This window comes from Nelumbo nucifera, chromosome 5 (genome assembly GCF_055504915.1).
Source record: "Nelumbo nucifera cultivar China Antique chromosome 5, China Antique-T2T, whole genome shotgun sequence".
In the NCBI taxonomy this organism is placed as follows: domain Eukaryota; kingdom Viridiplantae; phylum Streptophyta; class Magnoliopsida; order Proteales; family Nelumbonaceae; genus Nelumbo; species Nelumbo nucifera.
In genome coordinates, this window is record NC_142653.1 from 57,626,308 (window position 1) to 57,648,001 (window position 21,694).

General features: G+C 36.8%; 1 protein-coding gene across 3 annotated transcripts; it reads left to right on the forward strand.

Moving 5' to 3' along the window:
• The first annotated feature begins 1,392 nt into the window (after positions 1–1,392).
• On the forward strand, positions 1,393–21,409 carry LOC104596829 (nascent polypeptide-associated complex subunit beta-like). Of its 3 annotated transcripts, none has more exons than XM_010258146.3 (6): positions 1,393–1,592; positions 5,532–5,599; positions 11,194–11,342; positions 11,560–11,616; positions 14,301–14,339; positions 20,972–21,409. In XM_010258146.3, the coding sequence occupies exons 2-6, from the start codon at positions 5,532–5,534 to the stop codon at positions 21,124–21,126; spliced, it is 468 nt and encodes a 155-aa protein (XP_010256448.1). In that variant the 5' UTR covers positions 1,393–1,592; the 3' UTR covers positions 21,127–21,409. The 3 variants fall into 3 exon arrangements, with proteins under 3 accessions (XP_010256448.1, XP_010256446.1, XP_010256445.2); XM_010258144.3 differs by lacking the exon at positions 1,393–1,592 and adding an exon at positions 1,640–1,794; XM_010258143.3 differs by lacking the exon at positions 1,393–1,592 and adding an exon at positions 3,170–3,240.
• The last annotated feature ends 285 nt before the right edge of the window (positions 21,410–21,694 follow it).

Sequence of the window (21,694 nt, forward strand, 5' to 3'; positions counted from 1 at the left end):
TTTTTATTCTTTTCAGACTTTAGACTTCATATTTACGGAATGCCATCTCAAAATACATTTTGGCTGCGTTTGGCTGCAGTGCAGTTTTATTTGTATTAGTACAAATGTATAGGAGTGCAAATGAAAAAAATGCAAAATTTGGTTTAATTTTGTTTTGAATTTTACTTTATTCTATTTTAATATTGTTTTACTTCATTTATACTGCAACTAAACAAAGTAAGATAAAATTTGAAACAAAAATAGATCAAAATTTACACACAAAATATTTGCACTACCATAATTTTGCATCAGTGCAAATAAATTTGCACTGCAACCAAACACAACATTTAGAACAAAAATACCATTGTATAAACAAATTTTGCTTTGTGCCTATGGGGAAAAGACCCCCAACCAAGTCCTCTCCCAACACACTCATTGTTGTGTAGGTGGGGTTTGAAGAAAGATCTAAACGATATATAAATTAAGGGCCCATTTGGCGCATCTTTTCGTGTGTTATTTTGGCTGTTTACAAGTCGGGCAAACCAATTTTCGATCTATTCCCATTTGGTTCGTAAAAGATCTAGCCGCTAAAAGCTGGAGTGCCGAAAAGACATAGAAAGACGAAAAGACATATTTTGGACTGATTTTGGGAAATTCCAAATGAAGTTTTTTACATCTTTCGTGTTTTATTCTCACATAGAAAGACGTATAAAGACGCACGGAAAGATGTGCCTCTGCCAAACTAGCTTCAAGCTGCTCGGATCTTCATGCAAAAATCAACGCATCTTTTGACTGTTAGAGCTACCAGAAGATCTTCCCAAAAAAACTTGCCAAATGGGCCCTAATTAAAGCTGTTTTTTTTATTTAGTAGAAAAGGTTATAATGTAAAATAAAATTTAAAAAGAGTATCACATTAAAAAGAACACTATTTAATAAAAATATATAAATTAACGATGATAGAAAAATATATTTGAACAATATTTAAGAATATCATAATTATAAAAAAATTAAGAATATCATATATATATATATATATGATTAATTGAGGATCATTTTCAATACAAAAAAATAAATATAAATATAAAAATAGCTAAAATAAATAAATAAATTGTACCTCTAATATATGAATAATTGCAAATAATTCTAGTATGCATGTATATATTAACTAATTTAGTTAAACATAGTTATAAACATAAAATAAAATAGAAAATAAAATTTAAAAATACATAAGGCTTATATTAAAAAAATATGTATGTAATAAAAAATATATAAATCAACTATAAAATAAAATAAATTGTTTCAATATAGGTAGATTATAGATAAATATGTACAAGCATTACATTTATATACATAAAATTAAAAATTTTATACTTTGTGTTTTATGCCTCAAATCGGCTTACGTTCGGCTATTGGGCGCCGGGTTCATGGTCCTCATGTAAGGGTATAGTAGGAAAAATAAATGGAGGGTTTTGCAGAGCAGGTTGCTTGGATATAGTCATATAGGCAGAGAGGCTAGGGTTTGAGCGGTTCAATTTTCAGATAAGAGGCGGTGCGTCCTTGTCATTGCCGGACCAGGGTTTTGCATCGAGCATATTTTGAAGAGCACAGTTCAGGTTAAGCTCTATTCTGAGTCCTTCAAAATTTTTGTTTCAGTTTTTCTTTCTTTAACACCTCCCATGTTCGTCTCGGAGATATCGGATGTCTGATTTGTCGTTGGTATTGGACTTAGGTTTAAGCTGATTATAGTTATAGCTTGGTCTTCCTTGATTGTTTGGACTATTCCTTCGGATGCAAATAATTGGGGAAAAATTGCAGGTCGGTTAGGGTTTAGCTGTTGGAACTTTTTCTAATAAACATTGCATGCCCTAACTTGGTTTCAACTTTTTTTCCTTTATTGATCTTAAAAAAACAAAAAAAAATAAAAACTTGGTTTCAAGTTTAGCCGGCGAGTCTTTTGATTTAACCTCCCTGTGTACGTGTGTGTTCTCATATGAACTTCTGTCTATTAAAAGGACGAGCAAGTTATTTTATCCCCTCGATCTTCGTTTTCTTTATTTCTCAAATCTCTGAGCTTGGTACATTCAGGGTCCATTTGGTTAGCAGTTCGAATCGGAATCCAAAAGGTTCTGTTTGTTTCAGATGGGAATCAGAATGGGAATTGGAATAAGCTAGAATAGAATTTTATTCTCAACGGAGGGGGAGGGAATGGCCATTCCCTCACAATGGGGGAATGCTATTCCAGAAGGAACGGGAATGGGTTTCAATTCCACTCAACCAAACAGTTGGAATCGGAATGGCCCATTCCATTCTGATTAGACCTCTATTCCTGCAAACCAAACAGGTCCTTAATTGATTTTTCTTTGTCATTTTGTAAGATTGAAGAATCAGCTTTTGGTTAAATTTACTTGAAAGGAATACAGGGTACTTTTTAGTGTTTCCGATAAGTTTTAACGCATGTATCTTGTTTAGCAATAAGATTTACTAGACTTTCAATTCTGGTTATCTTTATCATATGTTTTGTTAACAAAGGTAACATTCTTTTTGTACCGTTATTTGATTTTTCAATTCTGTCATGTTGTCCATTTAGAACTTACATGCCTTTGTTATTGCTATTTAATTATCGAGCCTGGTATACATTTACAGTAACTGTGCTTATGCTATAGTTTCCATTCCCCTTCCAAAACACCATTAATTCTCGTTTTTGTTTTGAGACTTCTGTTTGTGTGGTGTGGTTTGCTTAATTTTAGTTTGTCTTTTTTGTTTCCCAAGCATATATACCCTGTGTCCAAAACAAAAACCTTCAAACCATCTTTGTGTAAAATCCTACTGTTATGTGTACGATTACATGCTTTCAAACTGTCTTATCAGTTAGGGAGCATATGTCAAAAGCTTGCCATAGAAACTACCTTTGAGATGCCCAAATTTCTGATATAGGTTGGGCGGCTCTCCTTGGCACTCTAGCATTGTAGTTTTGTGAAAGATTAGAGATCTGGTTAAGTTCTTGTGTGAAACATCAAAATGGTGTTTTATTATTGTGGCTTTATTTGAGCTTGGTTCTTTTATGTCGGTTAGTTGGATTTTGTTGATTCTTCCCACGTACTTACAGTTAATGCTTATCTGCCTTCTATGTAAGACGGGTCTGCCTTTTGATCTGGTTTAATCTGTGCTTAGGGTTATTAGGTTTTGTTAGACCTTTCAGGTGCATGTTGGATGTTTAGTTGCCTAGATGGGTGCGTGGTTTCTGTAAATCAAGGCATTAAGGTGAGGTACCCAACCAACACTTTGACAACTATGCTATAAGTTATTAGGTTTAATGTCTATAAAACATCAGCTCTGTTAGGATGTATTTTTATCAGAGTTTTCAAGGTGTCTAGGTGACTTTTGGAGACAGACAGTGGTTAGTTGCATAGGTGATCAAAATTTTATAAAATGAAAAACTAAATTTTGGTTAGTTCCCTAGATTTGTATACCAATGAGCTTGCATGTTAATTGAAAATAGCAATTCTTTTTATTAAAAACACTAAGTTTCTTCTCAAAACATGGAAAATTGTAAAATCATAAAAAGGCAATAGTATTTTAAATATATTTTCCCACTTATTACCTATCCACCTTTAAAGTTCCAATAAAAATAGCTAATTTGTGGGAGCCAGGTGAGGAAAAGAAAGATCATTTAGTGAAGTGGAAACAAGTGTGTAAATCTAAGGAGCCAAGAGTTTGGGAATTGGGTATCTGATTAAAAGGAATACCACTCTTCTAGGAAACTGGCTTTGGATATTTCCCTTAGAGGGAGACGGACTATGGCACAAGGTTATTGGAAGCTTTCTTGGTGTCACAGAATATGGTTGGAATGCAAAACATGTGTCTTTACATTGCTTCAAATTCCGCTTGGAAAGGAATCTCTGAGGTACTGCCTATAACCTACCTTTCTCAACTTTATCCATTTTGATCTGGGCATGGGAATAGATTCTTATTCTGGGAAGACCTCTGGCTTGGGGATTTGCCATTCAAAGCGCAATTCTCTATGCTTTATTCATTAACAAACCTTAAGAATGGACCTATTTCTAGATTTGGCTTGCCCTAAGAACATGGCTTAAATTGGGACTTGGGTTCAGAAGGGGTTTGAGAGATAAACAGTGTGAATCACTTATCGCTCTACTCTCACTTTTGGAAAAGGTCTTTTTGGATCAAAATCTCTTAGATGGTAGAGTTTGGTACCCCTTACCTGATGGCCTCTTCTCTTGTGCTTCTAACCTTTTCATCAATTTAAAACCTTTGGGTTGAATTTCTCAGTGAGAGAAATTTGGTGCAAACCAATTCCTCCTAAAGTAAAGGTTCTTTGTTGGGAAATATTCCTTGGAAAGATTAACACCTATGACGTGGTATAGAAAAGAAGTCGAAACAAATGCCTTCTCATGTGCGTCTTCTTTGTAAGTATAGTGGTCAGACCCTTCCTCATTTACTAATCTCTTGTTCTTTCGGACTTGTATTTGGGATTGCTTCTATTTTCTCTTTGGTTGCGGATGACTTCCATCGCAAGATGTGGTTAGTTTATTCAACTCCAGTTTCTTAAGGCAAAAAAATTAAAATGGGAAGATGTTTGTGGAGATTGACAAGAGCATCCCTGGTATGGATTACCTGGGAAGAAAGAAATCATAGGATTTTCTAGGAGAAGAGTAAGTCTAAGGAGGAAGTGATTGAAATCATAAAGGTCAAATCTGCACATTGGGCAACAACAATGGAAACCTTCATAGATGTCTCTACAAATGACCTATTATGGAGATGGGCTGTAGTGGTAGAAACAGATGCACACAAAGAAGTGGTGAGAATGGAAGGAAACCTCTGGGGCCAAATAAGCTGAAACTAAATTTTGATGACACCTCTTGGTAATCGAGGTAGGGCATGTATAGGGGGAGTCTTCAGAAACTATCAAGGAGCAGTATTGGCTTATTCTTGGGGTGAATTGGATTTGGACTCTCAGTTAAGGATGAAATAATGGCTCTCTTACAAGGACTAAAACTAGCAATACAGTTAGGTGTTAGAGAGCTAGAAGTAGAGGGAGATTCTTTGTTGGTCATTTCTTGAGCGAAGCAAGTCAAACAAGGAGTGGATAGATCCCTACTATTTTGGGAATATTTCAATCTGTAATAGCAAAAAAGTGGGGTTGACAAACCCAAATAATGTCGACAAGCTGCTTTTCTGATGATTTTTGGGCTACTGTGTAGCTAAAACCATGTATTTATATCAGACATTAATTAATGAATTTATTTTCTGATAAAAAAGTTACAGAGCTTAATGTGGTACCTATTTGGAAATTTTTAGTCCATAACATAACTGCACACTATTTTCTGAAGATGTTGATTAGCCTTGTTGAATGATCTTCTCTTATTATGGTTTTGGTTACCCATTTTTCATTGTTGGTTTCCTTGAGCATCTGGCCTTTCTTTGTTTGGATTCTGTTTGTCCCATTATGTTATTTATTTAAGGTGCAAACACTTGTGATGTTATAATAGCATCAGGTTATTCTAGCACCCTGATACGTTGTTCATTTGCAGATGAATCGTGAAAAGCTTATGAAGATGGCTGGTGCTGTTCGCACTGGTGGAAAGGGTAGCATGCGAAGGTGTGCTGAATACTGTTTTGTTTCTTATTATTCTTTTAAACTATATTTGATGATCCTTAGAGTTCAGAATGTATCTTGTGAGGGGTTGCATTTTACATAACTTTTGAATTTACATGGCTTTCAGTGTAAAGGAATTTGGTTTATCATGCCTGTTTTTAGACACTACTATTTTTATATAATTTTTAATGTACTTCACATTAGAAAATTCATTTTTTATAGAACTTTAACTTAGACTAGTTTTCTTGGATTTCATACATATAACAAGTTATCAATACTTGAATTTGTTGATGTAAATGTTTTTGACAGCTATTAACAGTAATGTGCAACCACTTGAAAGATTGTAGTAGCAGTCCTAGGTTTAGTACAAAATCTGTTCAAGAAAAGAAAAGAGAAAAAAGAACAAAGGAGAAGAAGAAGAAAAAAAAGAAGAGAAGAAAGAAGGAAAGAAAGACAGTAGAATGAATCGGTTCTGCCACCCTTCATTGTCTTTTATATGACTTAATAAAAAGATGATACAATGACAAAAATACCATATCGATTGTGGCAGAGAGAAAATACAAGAACAGCCCGAAACAATTACAAATAAAAATGGGGAGCATATAACTGCTTATAAAAAACATAAAAAAAAACATAAAAAACAATTAAGTATCCCTGTCTACATCTCTACACTCGCCCTCAAGTTGGGAATAGATATCGAGCATTTCCAGCTTGTGTAAATCTGTATCCATCCTGACTTTAGTGGCTACCTTGGTGAAGAGATCAACAAGTTGCATGTCAAAGGCAATATATGGCAAACACACTTTTTGAGAGGCAATTCTCTTCCTAATAAAGCATCGATCCACCTAAATGTTTTTCGTCCTGTCATGTTGTATTGGGTTATGGGTAATATTAATAGCAACTTGATTGTCATAATACAATATTAAGGGCTTCTCATGCTCAATTCCAAGTTCTTCAAGTAAAGATCTCAGCCATAGTACTCTAGCCACTCCATGAGCCATGGATCTGTATTCTGCTTCAACACTTGAACGAACTACTCCACCGTGAAACCATATTTCCTTCAACAAAGGCACAATACTTAGAGGTAGACCACTGTCATCTACACATCCAACCAAATTCGCATCAGTGTTCATCTCAATCTTTATATGACCATTGTTCTTGAAGAGTATTCCACGACCTAGACACTCTTGAGATATGCTAGGATCCTCTTAACAACAACAAATGAGTGGTTATTGGAGAGTGCATGTATTGACTAACAACATTAACAACATAAGAAATGTCAGGCTGAGCTAGACAAAGATAAAGAAGTTTTCCAACCAGCCGTTGATACATGGTCTTGTTATCAAGAGGTTCATCTTCTTTTGCATATCTTATGATTCAATTCAATGGGTGTACCTATAGGGTTATCCCCAATTTCCAAGTTTCCTCCAAAAGGTCAAGGACATGTTTCCTTTGAGAAATGAAAATACCATGTTTAGATCTAGCCACCTTAATTCCTAGAAAATACCAGAGATGACCTAAATCATTTACCTCAAACTCTTTATGAAGTAACTGTTTGAGGGAAGTAATCTCATCAACATCATTGCCTGCTACTATAATATCATCCACATATACAACAAGGAGTGTCAAGGAGGAACCACCCCTCTTGATGAAAAGTGTATGGTTTGAGCCTAACAGCTGGGTCGGGGGTGGTACAAAGGCAACTCATAGAATCAAGAATGCAATATGTTTTACATCGCATTAGCTACTTGAAGTAATGCAATTGTGGAGAAAAAGAGATTGTGGGTTTTACATGCTTGTAAATGCTTTATATGTTTGCTTTTATTTTTAAATTTTCATTTGAATGCACTTGACATCTTATGTTTATGTATTTTACCTTTAGATAATAGATTTTTTAAAACATTTATTTTAAAATTTAAGTTTATATTTTTTATTAACATTATGTTTAATATTGTTTGGATTTTTTGCATGTTAAATTTTTTTTGGCATTTTTTTTGAATTTTTTGACATTTTTTATTATTTTTGTTTTTTTTTTGTAATTTTGTGCCTTGCTTCTAAAAGGCACATGCCTTGCCTTGTGCCTCAGGTGCATTTTGTCCCTTGTGCCTCAGGTGCATTTTTTAGCATCTCCGTTTCCCCTTACGAACTGCAATGGGAAGGTCAAGATCATCAGTAGATGGCAATGGCTCTGTGATGGTAGTCTCAGGAATGGGAGGTGAAGCTGTAGTATCTTGATCATGTGTTATAGAGGAAGCTGGAACTGGCTTGGGCTGATCAAGAGCACCAAAGTCAACTTGCCTCCACCTCTTATGGAAAACCCTCGACTCCTTACATTTCTGACAATGATCTTCTTGACACAATTCCTTTTCAAGAACAAGGATAGGAAGGGGAACTTCAGGAACAAACACACCCCTCTCATCTCTATCCCCTTGAGATGAAACACTAGGATAGTAAGGAACATCCTTAAAAATGGTGACATCCATAGACACAAACTGAGAGCCATAAATTTGGTCATAATAGCAATGTCCCTTTGATTTTGTGTATAGCCGAGAAATATGCATTTGGAAGCTTTAGGATAAAATTTAGAACAATTAGGCCCCAAAATTTGATCAAAACATGTGCACCCAAAGACTTTAAGAGGGATGGCAAAACAAGTCTTTCTTGGGATACAATAAAGTGAAATGAGCTTTCATACCACAGACACGGGAAGGAGCTCAGTTGTTGATATACACAACCGTATGAATTCCATCCCCCCAAAAACATATAGGGACATTCGAATTTAAAATGATGCTTCTTGAAACCTCAAGGATGTGCCTGCTGTTTTTCTTAGCTACCCCATTTTTTTGAGGGGTATGAAGATAGTTGCTTTAGTGAATAATCCCATATTCAAGGAAGTACAAGTTCAATGACTTGCGATTTAGTGAAGTACTCATTGACATTATCAGATTTAAAGCTTTGATTCTAACCCCAAATTGAGTGAAAACCATTTGGTGAAAGGCACGGGTCAAAATAGGGATCTCATCATGGGAACACATGAGATGAACCGAAGAGAAATGAAAATAATCATCAACAAATAACAAGAAATATTTGTATCCCCCATGGCAATGTTATTATATGGTTCTCAAATATTAATATGCACAACTTCAAAAGGAACAATGCTTCTTTTATTACTCATAAGTATAGATTGATCTACAATGTTTTGCCAACTCACAACTTTCACACTTGGACTGAGTCAAATAAAGTAGGAACGTCTCCTTAAAGACTCAAAAGAAAAATGACCTAACCGATTATGCCAAACCATAATCTGAGTCACAGAGAGAGAAAAAAAGACTTTCCAGCTCCTTTATTGCTTCTAGGTGGGTGCTCAAGAAAGTAGATCCCATTCCCCTTATGGCCAGTCCTAATTACCTTTTGTCACTAGATCTTGGAGAACACAATGATTAGGGAAATAGATCCACTTAACAATTTTGATTCTTAGTAATGCTACTAACAAAAAGTAGATTATTACTAAGTTTGGGCACATGTAAAGTTGATGATGAAGTAAGGACATTAGACACTCTTAATGTCTCCCTTGCTAGAGAGGGGAGCAAGAGAGTTTAAGAGAGCCATCAACAATAGAGACCTTGTCTCTAGTCTCTACCAGAGGGCAAATGATAGGAAGAAAATAGTGAGGCTAAACTGGTTGTATGGTTAGAGGCACATGAATCTACTATTCAATAAAGATCAATGTTACTTGGAGTTAAGGCAGGATAGTCTGTAGTAGCTATTGTACCTAAGTGAGCAAAGGCTGAAGTGGAGTTAGAAGGACCAGAGGTAGATTAAGAAATTTGAGATGGTCCAGTGATGCCAATTCCATTCTCCAACTGTGTCAAGACTGCCCTGGCTGCAGCCAAGGCATCCAAGGAAGTAGATCTAGTTCCAGTAAAGGGTGAAACATCTGTAGTAGTGGTACCATTTGCATTTCCCTTCTTATTCTTAATTCTTGAAGGTGCCAACTAAGGATGAAGCTTCCAACAAGTTTCTTTAGTGTGTCTAGGTTTTTTGCAATAGTCACAAACCACCTCCTTTTTTTTCTTCCTTACCTCTCTCTCTCCTTATCTCCACAATGCTTCGGCTTCATAGCTACTAAGGCTGATTCAATTTGGGAATTTTGTAGAATAATTTTCCTTCTGCTCTCCTTACTATGCACCAAAGAATATGCATGAGACAAGGTAACACTTTCCCTAGTGAGAAGTTTCTGTCTCGCAATATCATATTCAGAATTCAGCCCTGCAACGAATTCAAAAACCCTATTTCTTTCCACTAATTTGTTATACATTGCTGCGTCCTATTGACTTTCCCATTCAATTGCCTCCAAATGATCAATTTCATGCCATAGACACTTCAAAGTTGAGAAGTACATCGACACAGGTTTCTCTCCTGTTTCAGATTTTCCACTTCAGTTTTCAGCTCATAGGCCCTGGCTACATCAAGGGGCTGAGAATAAGTTTCCTTCAAATTATCCCAGTTGTCTTTAGTTGTCTTGGTCCGAGGATAGTTTGATAGTTTCTACTGATATGAGGCTGCATTGGGTTGCAAAGCCAAGTCGTAACTAGATAATTTTCTTGAACCCACTTGGCATAGGAAGGGTCTTCCTTGGTGGGCATATTAATGTCACCATTTACATAGCCTAGTTTACCCCTTCCCCAATTGATTTAAATTGCTGTGTTTAATACTAAAATATTTAAACTAATATATTTGAAATACTATTGTCCTAGATATGATGATTTGCTATGGTTAGTCATTGGTTGGTTGAAAGAAGGGGTATATAGTCAAGACAATTGCAAATTCATGTAAGATGGGTTAGGAGATCTGCTAATGGTTTGGTGGATGGATTAGCTAAGCAAGTAATATATAGACATCATTTGTTCTAGCCTCAATGTTAAAAGGGTGGTCGGTCTTTTTGTTGTAAAGGGTTCTATTCCTAACAACTTCTTGTTGTATTCTTTTTCTTTAAGTTTAAATAAAATTCTCAGAATTGCTGATAAAAAAAGATGCTTTGCCATGTTATGAGAGGGAAATCTAATATTCTTAATAAAGAAAATTGGTACTTTTTTCAATTAATGTGCATGTTCAATGTTATATCAAACTGGGAACTCGCTGTGGTTTGGATTTTTATTTTATTTAATTCTTATCACGTACTTGCCTAGATACCTGCTCAGTAGGTGCCCCAGTGTTGTCTAGAATCACCTAGACTCCTTGACAACTATGTTCCCAGCTACTTCCTCCAAGAATTGGCTACATAGTCGGAAGTTTACATATTTTCTTTAAAATCTATTGCAATTTTTTGTTAACTGTCACTGATGGAAGTGAATTCGGCTTATGAAGGCTCTATGGTATTTGATTATTTGTCTTGGAAATCGAAACTGATCTCTTTTTTGTTCTTAACTTGTGGTTTCTGTTTAGTTTTTTCAAATATCGGTTTATCTTCTGTAGTCCTGTATCTAGTTTTTAAAGTTATCTGTTGTGTTCATGAACCATGTATTATGCTTTTTTTTATATGTACCATGTATTATGCTTTTTTTTATATGTACCATGTATTATGCTTTTGTTTACAGAAAAAAGAAGGCGATTCATAAGACTACAACCACAGATGACAAAAGGCTTCAGAGTACCTTGAAAAGAATAGGGGTGAATGCTATCCCTGCTATCGAGGAAGTCAACATTTTTAAGGATGATATAGTCATCCAGTTTTTGAACCCTAAAGGTAATACTTGATGTTCAAGAATGTCCTATATCATTTCAATTATGGGCCTCAAGGCATTTTTCTTGAGCTATTCCTTGATATACCACTCAAGGCATAAGCCTTCTGTGGTTTTTAAAATATTGGTAATATCCCACCATGAAGAGGGCTTTAAAACATTTATCAACCATTGCCAGCTTTATATGCTTTCTCATTCTAATACACTTTTCTCCTATTTCAGTTCAAGCCTCGATTGCTGCCAACACTTGGGTTGTTAGTGGCTCTCCTCAGACAAAAAGTATTCCTTACTGCTCTCTTTATTTAGAACAATGCCGTTTTGTCTTTTTTGAATTTCAGTATGTGCAAATATGTCATGAAATGCTTCACAAGAATGGTGATCATTCTTGGATTAATCTGTTAAGCTTAGTATTTTAGGTTGTTTAATTTTGTTACTGTACCTTGAAAATTATGTTTGTAATGTCATGTCTGGTTAATGTGATATATACATATTTTTTGGAAAGATCAGGTGCCATTCGTTTTAAAAAGGCTTTGTACAAAAGATTCACTGGGCAAACCCACCTATAGAGTGAGTTGTTGTATTAGATGACCTATACAAAAGGAAACAACTTAACATGTTCATGAAAAAAATATCAATCTATTAAAATTAGGCCCTGGTTAATCTATCAAGAAAAGGCCCAGGTTATGTGCAAACTCTTCCCTCATGGAGAACCACAATCATCCAAAAATATCAATCTCTTAAAATTGTTCCTCATCAATTCATCTTCTTGAGGGAATATCTGTGGAAGATCATTGCATTGCAGTCTTCTAAATGTTCTAAGTTATACCAGTGAGAATGGCCTTCCATGGAGGCCTGCCCTTCTTGAAGAAACCAACTTGCCAATGGAAGAGAGCCTCTGATATTGTGTGCTGAAAACACCGGCACAACTTGATAGCACTTGGAAAATGCCACCAGGATCTATTACTGACCCACCAATGTAGAAGCAGATGGTCACCTGATTCAAGCTCAAAATTACAGAACTCACAGCCTTTGAGTTGATTTCCATGCCCCTCTTTTTTAGCTTATCCTTGGTGAGTCATTTGATTAATGCTGCAGTCTACACCAAGGAGAGTTTTTATGGTACATTTCAGTGATTTAAAAGGCGCGCCTAGGTGCTCAGGCGAGGCGCATTTTAGGGTAGGCGCCTCGCCCAGGTCCTAGGCACACTCCTGGTGCGCCCAGGCATGCGCCTGTTGTGCCTTAGCCCTGGCATGCGCCTTTTGAAAACTTGCCGCTTTTTCCCTTTTTTTCAGTCTGGTTGCTGGGCTGGGGGCTCTGCCCCCGGACCCCATGCCACGCCCCTCGAGGCCAGCCCAAACAAGTCCATGTTAGGGTCTTAAATTCTTAGATTTCACACAAAAAATAATAATTTTATAGTTTAAATTGCTTTTAAGAAGATATTTTATTAAGATGAATGGATGGACAACATTACCAAATAGGGGGTTCTTGAAGTTTCGGTGAGCGAGCGAAACTTGTTTGGGCTTGCCTCGAGGGGCGTGGCACAAAGGCGGCTCGTAGAATTAGGAATTTAATATATCACATTAGCTACTTGATGCAATTGAGAAAAAAAAGAGATTGTGGGTTTTATATGCTTGAAAATGTTTTATATGTTTGATTTCATTTTTAAATTCTCATTTGATTATGCTTTACATATTATATTTATGTATTTTAATTTTAGATAATAGGTTTTTTAAAACATTTATTTTAAAACTTAAGTTAATATTTCTAAAATAGTGCGCCTTGCCTCAAAAAGGCACGCGGGGGCGCCTTGTGCCTTGCACCTTAGGTGCAAAATGGCCCTTGCGCCTTTTTTGCGCCTTGCGCTTTTAAAGCACTGGTGCATTTGCTTTCCATTCAATTCCAGTAGGGAAATCAGCATGTTTAGGTTTCTATAATCTGCCTCCTGATCGTGAAACATCCACTGTGCTCCCATATCTAGATGCTGTCTGTTGTCATCATAATGTTGCAGGTTGCTGATTCTCCAGCTTCCAGCCTCGAAGGTTTCAGCGAAATTTGGGTACCCAGAGTGCTCTATGAGCACAGACCTTTGTTGCACTGATCAATTGATGCCTCCTACTTGGCAGCCGCTGCAAACACGTTTTGAAAACATAGCTGCAACAGGCTGATCCCATTATCAAACATCATTCCAGAATTTTGACTCTGGAATCCCTCCCCACTTTGAATTTCGCCTCAGCAGTATAATCATTATGAACTTTTTCAATACTCTTCCAAGATGAACAACCAAGGTTGTTTGTCTGAATTTGGACACCATCCTCCCTGACTAGATCTGAACTTGGACTTTTTTGATTCCCTTTCCAACTGGAGCCTGATTCACTGCTTGGAATGTCCTAGTTCCCAACCAACAGCAGATTTTGGAAAGCACACCTAACTTTAATAAGCTAGGGAACACTTGGGTCCTCTTTTCAAGCTGAGCTTTTTACCCCCCTTTGGCCAGTATTGGGAAGAGGAAAAAGTATTAAATTGGATGGTTAGCTAAAGTGCTTGTGATTAAAGTGAGGTTACCTCCTTTATACAGGTAAGAGAAAGGTATTTGCTAGAGTGCTTGTTAGCTTACCCCCTTTAGACAGGTAAACAAATGTCTACTCAGATACCTGTTTTATATCCGCTTGTTCTAACACTGGGTCCTAAATTGAGCAAGATATGATCTGCTTTCCCAATGGTATGCATAAATATTTAATGGGGATTTTGTCTTTTTCTATTATTCACTTAATTCCAAAATATGATCTGCTTGTACAATAAAATGGCTGTAATACTGCTTTCTGTTGGCTACGACTTCTTAAGTTTATTATTTATCCTTCTGTGAGTGTGGGGAGAGACCACCATCCTTACTTGGCAAGCCATTATTTGTTCTCTGTTTATTTTATATAGTTACAGGAGTTATAATTTGATCTTTTCTTTTACAGAATTGCAAGATATTCTCCCAGGGATCATCAACCAATTGGGTATGTGCCTTTTTTATCTTTGTATTCCAAATTCTTGTGTTATTTGTCCAATGTTCTTTATGTCATGACTGTATTGAAAGGTGCTATTATTTGATTGATAACATTCGATTACAATCTTTCATGGTTCTACTCTTTGACAACCAGATACTGAACACCACCATTCCAGTGTGTAACAGGATACGTACCTGTATGACACTGGGACTGCCTGGAACCTTCTATTGTATAAAGCATTAACTCTTTTAGAGTATTACTGAGCTTTTTTAAATATGTACATTTTTGTGTTCTAACAAATTATTGTAAAAAAGATTGTACATTTTAGAAGTTTGATTAATTTGCACAAGTTACAAGTATTGAGAAATGACACCGTTGACTGGTCTTGTGCATGAAATGTGAAAGACAACAATTCAAATAGAAAATGTATTTTTATTGATATAAAATAAAAGCAAATGAGATAATTTTTTTTCTTTCTTCTCTTGAGTATAATTCATCTGATTCTGTTGTCAATGCAGTCAGGATCCTTGGTGTGGTTCCAACTCAATTATTTGGATGTAAAATCTAAAATGTGGTTCCTCTTGTACTAGGGCTTCAAGCTTGATCTAAAATGAGAACCATGTTCTTGCATTGTTGGTTGTAGTATGCAAAATCTTGCAAACTTATATGTATAAAAGATTTGAGGCTTCAATATAAACTAACCTCCCATATATCGCTTAAGCATGTAGTGTATGGAGCCACCCTTTCTTATATCTTTTAACTTACTGCAATGAAAGAGAAGGTTTTGGACACTTGGATCAGTGTTTGAATGTCCCATTTTTTGATAGGTGTCCTTTTTCGTGCCCCTTTCAGTAACACTTTGTACTTTAAATTTGATCTCCTTTCCATTGAACTCTCACCTTTAAAGGACCTAGCTACAGTCTCCAGTTCCTTCAGTTATCTGATTACCAATTTAGAATCACCTTCAATCAGCAATCTCCCAAGTCCCATCATTCTGTTCTCCAGTGACCTGTATTCCCTGTAAAACTGCTTGGACCACTGCACTCACAGTATCCCCCACTCCAATAGGACCAGAGAATAAGGCCATGATCTGATTCTCTGCATTTCTGAAGATTCCCCCTATACCAGAAGGTCCAGGATTACCTAGGATGTTACCATTAAACTTTAGCTTGATAAAAACTTCTTCACAGGGCTTCCAATCCACAACAGGCTTGTTCTTAATAGTAGGACTTTTTGCAATCAATTCCCATTTCACCAAATGTCTGCATAAGAGAATTGTGAGAAAAGGTCCAATGCTTTAGCCTAATTAATAGCAAAGGCACAATCCACCTGAAACCAAAAAGACCAAAAAGCTTTTCCCAAAGTCCTATAACCAAAGGGTAGAAGATTAGTAGGTGATAACAACTTTCTCCATTAGTTTTTTTTTTTATCAGCAACTTTCTCCATTAGCTTTGCAAAGGACAGTTTGGGGAAATATTAATACTAGGTCTTCTATTTTGCAGATTGTCCAAAGTGTTTAATTTCCTAAGAGTGACTTCCGAACAAAGAGCTTCCAACTTGGGAGAGATGGGTTTGGTCCAGATATCCTTAGAGGAAAAAGAAGCACAAGAAAACAGTCCTAGAGGGTTAGGAGTCTAGATTCAAGCATCAAATTTAGAAGGATCCAAATAAACAGAATCAAGAATTTTGAGGTGCAATGTTGCCTTGTCAACCTCAAAGTTTCTCAAGTCTCTTCTAAAACCCAAATCAAAAGACTGGGAGAAAACTACAAACCTCTAAATGAGTTCATTTTTAATGAGAGAAAAGGAGTACGATGAATTGAAAAAGGTCCTTGAGGGTGGAGTTATACCAATTCACATGATCCTCCCAAAACAAAACCCTATCTCAAATACACACGCCATGCCTGATGAGGCGTAGGAATTGGGAAGAATGGAATTTATAGCAATCCACAGAGTTTTCAAAGTGGCCTGCTGAGAAATACCAGCAGGTATTTCTCCACAGCCTTATGGCATAGCCTTGCGCCTTGCACTGGCTATTACTTTGTGTGCCCTTGAATACTTCTTACAACCTTATGGCATAGCCTCTCCCTTTCTAGAGGCCATCTCCACAGCCATTTACCCAACAAAGCTTCATTGTTATTCCCTACGTTACTTATTCCCTAACTTGCATGTTCCTTGCTTGTACACACTGGTTCCTATTTACTAGATGATCCTTTATACCTTCATTGGGCTCCCATAAGAAGTCCCTCTTAATCTTCTCTACTTTGAACACCTCCTTTTGTGGCATCTTAAAAAGGAAGTACACTGGCATGTTCGCTAATGTAGACTTTATCGAAGTAATTCAACCCCCAGAAGAAACATAGTTTTTCTTCCAAACTGATAATTTCTTTCCACAAATTTCTTCAATTGGACAACAAAATCTTCCTTCCTATGGGTTGGCTCCTAAGAGCATACCTAGGTGTTACAATGGCGAACTAGTGGTAGAACCACCTAAGAGTCTAAGACCCCTGCTACTTCTGCCAACTCTTCCTCATCCATACTCAACCCTACCACACAACTCTTTTCAAAATTAATCTTAAGTTTGGAGTGGTCCCATTCCCCCTAATGTTAAGGTTTTCTGTTGGGAAGTGGCTATTTAGGTCATCAATATCTATGAAAGACTCCAATGTAATAAGAAGAATTGGTTCATTTCACCCAGTGATTTAAAAAGGCGAGCCTAGGCACACAAGCAAGGCGCATTTATTGTAGGTGCCTCGACCAAGTCCTAGGCGCAACCCATTCAAAAGGCGCACGCCTGATGCGCCTAGGTGTGCACCTTTTGAAAATTTGACGCTTTTTCCTTTTTTTTTGAGTCTAGCGACTGGGCCGGGGGCTCCTTTTTTTGACTTGTTTGGGCTTGCCTCGTGGAGCGTGGCATAAAGGCGGCTCGTAAAATTAGGAATGTAATATGTCACATTAGCTGCTTGATGTAATTGAGAAAAAAAGAGATTGTGGGTTTTATATGCTTGAAAATGTTTTATATGTTTGATTTCATTTTTAAATTCTCATTTGAATATGCTTTACATAATATGTTAATGTATTTTAATTTTAGATAATAGGTTTATTAAACATTTATTTTAAAATTTAAGTTTATATTTTTATTAATATTATGTTTTATAATTTTTTTGATTTTTTTGCATTTTTATGAATTTTGTTGCTTTTTTTTTAAATTGTTCACCTTGCCTCAAAAAGGCTTGCGCCTCAGGCGCAAAATGGCCCTTGTGCCTTTTTTGCGCCTTTTGCTTTTAAAACACTGATTTGACCTCATGTTTGTATCCTTTGCTTGAAGAGTGGGGAGAATATCAACAACCTTTCACTTCACTGTTCCTTTGCTTCCTTTGTGTGTCAGTGTTTGTTTTCCTTGGAAGGCCCTGGCTTAGTTGGATGACCTTTTCAACCCATGCTGGTTGAGATTTACTACGAGGCAAAAAATTTTATGGCAGTGGTTAAGAGGGGTCATTCTTTGGGGTTGGTGGTGTGAGAGGAATGCAGGAATATTGGAGAAAAATATAAGACACTGGAGGAGGGTATGCGAACTTCTGTTGATTAGGGTGTCTCATTGGGTTTCAGTTTGTGATGAATTCATAGGTGTTTCAATGAACGACCACCAAGACTGGCTGAGTAGTTTCCCCCAACAGTTGGAAGGCTGAAATTGAACTTTGATGGGTGCTGTTCGGGAGAGTTAGGAGGAGGGTATGCGAACTTCTGTTGATTAGGGTGTCTCATTGGGTTTCAGTTTGTGATGAATTCATAGGTGTTTCAATGAACGACCACCAAGACTGGCTGAGTAGTTTCCCCCAACAGTTGGAAGGCTGAAATTGAACTTTGATGGGTGCTGTTCGGGAGAGTTAGGAGTTAGGGATGTTGTGAGATGAAAGTGGTAGTATTCTTCTTAGTTTCTCAGGTCCAGTTGGACATGGGATCTGTCTCGGGGGGATGAAAAGTATTCTTCTTAGTTTCTTAGGTCTAGTTGGACATGGGATCTGTCTCGGGGGGCTGAAATGTTCGTAGCAATTCAAGGGTTGGTATTGATAAAGATAAAGGGGTGGAAAGAAGTGGACATTGAAGGATAGCTAAACAGTTATTTCTTGGTTAAAGAACAGAGAAGAAATCCCTTGGAGGATGAGGCCTTTGGTAAGACAGGCACTGTCCCTGGGGGATCCCTTGAATACCTCATTCACTTGGATTCCCAGAAGTTTCAAGTCTTAGGCTAACATGTTGTCTAGAGTGGAAGCGTCCAAGGACCATCTTGAGTGGGGTTGTCCAGGACTGGGATGTAATTTGTAACTTATTAGCAATAGCATGAAAGAATCTAGTGTTACCATCCCCTTCTTAATCCACTTATCTCTATATTTTTGCTTGCAACTTATTCCCTCCCTTAGTAGTGTTTCCTCTAACTCCTTCAACTTGCTTCTTAGATCTCTCTCCACCTTCGATGGAGCTCTCCCCCTCCTTCCTGTTTAAATCCTCAATCTGTGAAATTAAGCTGGCTTTCTTTTCCTCGAATCTCCCAAAAGTGACTATTCCATTCTTTAATTTTGTCCTTCAAGTATTAAAGTTTCCTCAAGAATCTTTGCCTTTCCCACTTGGGAAACTACCTCTGTTGATTCCACAAATCTTTCACATTATCCTTGAAGTCTGGGCGGGTCAGCCACATGTTCTCAAACCTAAAAGGTGTAGGCCCCCCAAGGTACTCCACTGGAAGATGCAGATGAGCCAATGGTCTGAGGTAACTCTAGGTAATGTCCTTCCCAAAAAGATCTCTCCAATGATCTTCCCAATCTGGGGAAACCATAAACCTGTCCAGTTAAGAACAAATAGGATTTGCTTGGAGATAAGACATAGTGAACCTAGGTCGTCCTAGAGGAAAATCTCTCGAGAGGAAGGAATCAATGAAGTCAATAAATTTCCTCATACTGGTTGTCTCCCATTGCCTTGCTCTATTTGATTCAGAAATGGTCGCCAACCAGGCCTCTTCCTTTGTAGGGTCTCACATTATTAATCTTCATGTGGTATGCTTCCCAACAGAAATCCCTCTCTCTGGGAGGGACCAATCCGTTCCAGATTTCTTTATTAGGGAAAGTGTGAGGGACTTGTGTTTGTTTTTCCATTCACATTTTAAACCATTTATTCCAAGGGTTTAGGTTTGAAATCATATATCTGAATCCTTGTTTATTTTTTGCAAAAAAAAAATCACTTTTTGGAAGAGTCAAATACAAATATGTTGAGTTCTATCAAGATATGTTCTTTACTTTGTTTCCTTGTCTCTTTTAATTTTTTCAAGAGACTTCTGTTTGGAGTCTTTGCTAGAAAATAATTTATTTAGGTTACTTAGGCTTTTAGCAACTGTATTGAGTTTATTTTTCATTATATATATGCTAAAGAACCATTATATGTGAATTAAATGATTTTTTAGTTGAACTTAAATTATCATCTATAGCTTCTTTGTACAAGTTGCAAACTCTGTTTGAAGTATATACATGGTGGATATGGATTAAAAACAGTGTAAATCACTTCTCTATATGCATTTAAGATTTTTAATGCATCTGCTTTTTCATTTTTTGACAAGTTTGTAAGAAAAACAGAAATATTCTTATTCATAAAAAAACAGAAATATTCTTGTGATTCACAATTCTATTTGATATAATTCAACCTTCCCTTTATGATTTATGAAACAGTTTTAATTTTTAGAACACTAAGGCCCTGTATGGTTTGCAGGAATAAGGGTCTGGAATTGGAATCGGAATGCACTATTCCGATTCCAGCTGTTTTGGTTGGGCGGAATCGGAATCCCATTACCATTCCTGCTGGAATGGCATTCCCCATTTGAGGGAATGGCCAATTTCCTGCCCCTCCCTTGGCCTTGGGATTGAAATCTCATTCCTTTTGATTCCAATTCCCATTCCCATTCTTGTCTGAACCAAACAGATTATGGGAATAGGCAATTCCAGTTATGATTCTGAAGGATTCAACTCCGATTCCAACTGCGAACCAAACGGACCCTAAAATCCAGCATAATGGAGGTTTCTCCATCAACTACAGAAGCCCCATTAGATTCAGAAATTACAAAACTCACTTTAAGCTGTTTTGTGCTAAGATAATTTGTCATATCCCCATAATTGGTTGGTTACAAGACGTTACTACAGGATAAGAAATTTGGAGAAAGTTAATTTCTTTGTCCATTATTCTTTCCTCTCTACGTCAGTTGTTTTCATGCCATCTCCCTTTTAGTGTAAACAAATTAAAGTGGCTGAAAACTTCTAGAAAGTTCGAAATAATAGCTGAATTGTTTCATCCTTCAATCTTACATCCATTTTGCTGAGAAACAAATGGAACATTAGGTCCAGTTTTAAATGCACGGGAGTGCAAATACCCTATACCAGAAATGAAATAATGACTAACTGTAGAATATGCATGTTTAAATTTCCTAATGCCAACATTTTTTTGGAGAACTTTAGATTCAAATCATGGTTTGGTTTCCTAGTTTATCAACTGTGCTGTTTATATTGGTGTTAGATATTTACATGCTGGGGAAAGGTTTAATGTCTTCACTTTGTGCTCGTTTGAATTTGCCCTTTTGATGGTTTCTCGTATAATTTACAGGGCCAGATAACTTGGACAATCTGAGGCGGCTTGCGGAGCAGTTTCAAAAGCAGGCACCGGGTGCAGTTGCAGCACAGGAAGATGATGATGAGGTCCCTGAACTTGTTGCTGGAGAGACATTTGAAGCTGCTGCTAACGAGGCTCCTTCCTCCTAGCTAGAGATGTCTTCTTGGAAGCAATCTGTTTTCTTTTTCTGTTGGTCTTGTTACAAAATTTTGTGGATTTATTTTTTACGATGAACCAGAAATTGATATTGTTCACAAGACAAGTCTCATGCAAATGGTCTCTGCCCCTTTCCATAATGTGCATCAAATTTTATGTGGTGTGGCTGGCAATGCTGGTTGATTTTGTATTGCCCCTTTCCATTAGAGCTCTCGTTTTCTCTTTTCTGTAATCTTCCATTAGGGCTTCTGTATGTGATATTATTTGTATTCCCAAGTGCTCTCCATTGATCCGATCAACATAAAAATGTTTCACCTACTTGATAGTTAAATCCGAATTCTATTTTCTTAACGATTAATGGATCTAGTTTGGACTTGTAATCTAAAGTGCAACCAATTGCATTAAAATGAGAAAAGATATTTTATATTTATAAATAAAAATAAGCAAGAAATGATACCGATATTGCACAAATTTTACATGATGAAATCATTCAAGTATTTCTCGTTACGTTGCAGCGATCTTTAATTGCCGCGATCCTGGTGTTTCTTGGCTATTAAATGT

What these genes read in the sequence shown, in the direction of transcription:
- LOC104596829 (XM_010258143.3), top strand. Translation starts at nt 3,190, where the DNA reads ATGTTTAGTTGCCTAGATGGGTGCGTGGTTTCTGTAAATCAAGGCATT. An exon ending in CCAGTTTTTGAACCCTAAAG is followed by an intron (nt 11,343 to 11,559) that starts GTAATACTTGAT and finishes CTCCTATTTCAG; the next exon opens with TTCAAGCCTCGATTGCTGCC. An exon ending in AGGGATCATCAACCAATTGG is followed by an intron (nt 14,340 to 20,971) that starts GTATGTGCCTTT and finishes TATAATTTACAG; the next exon opens with GGCCAGATAACTTGGACAAT.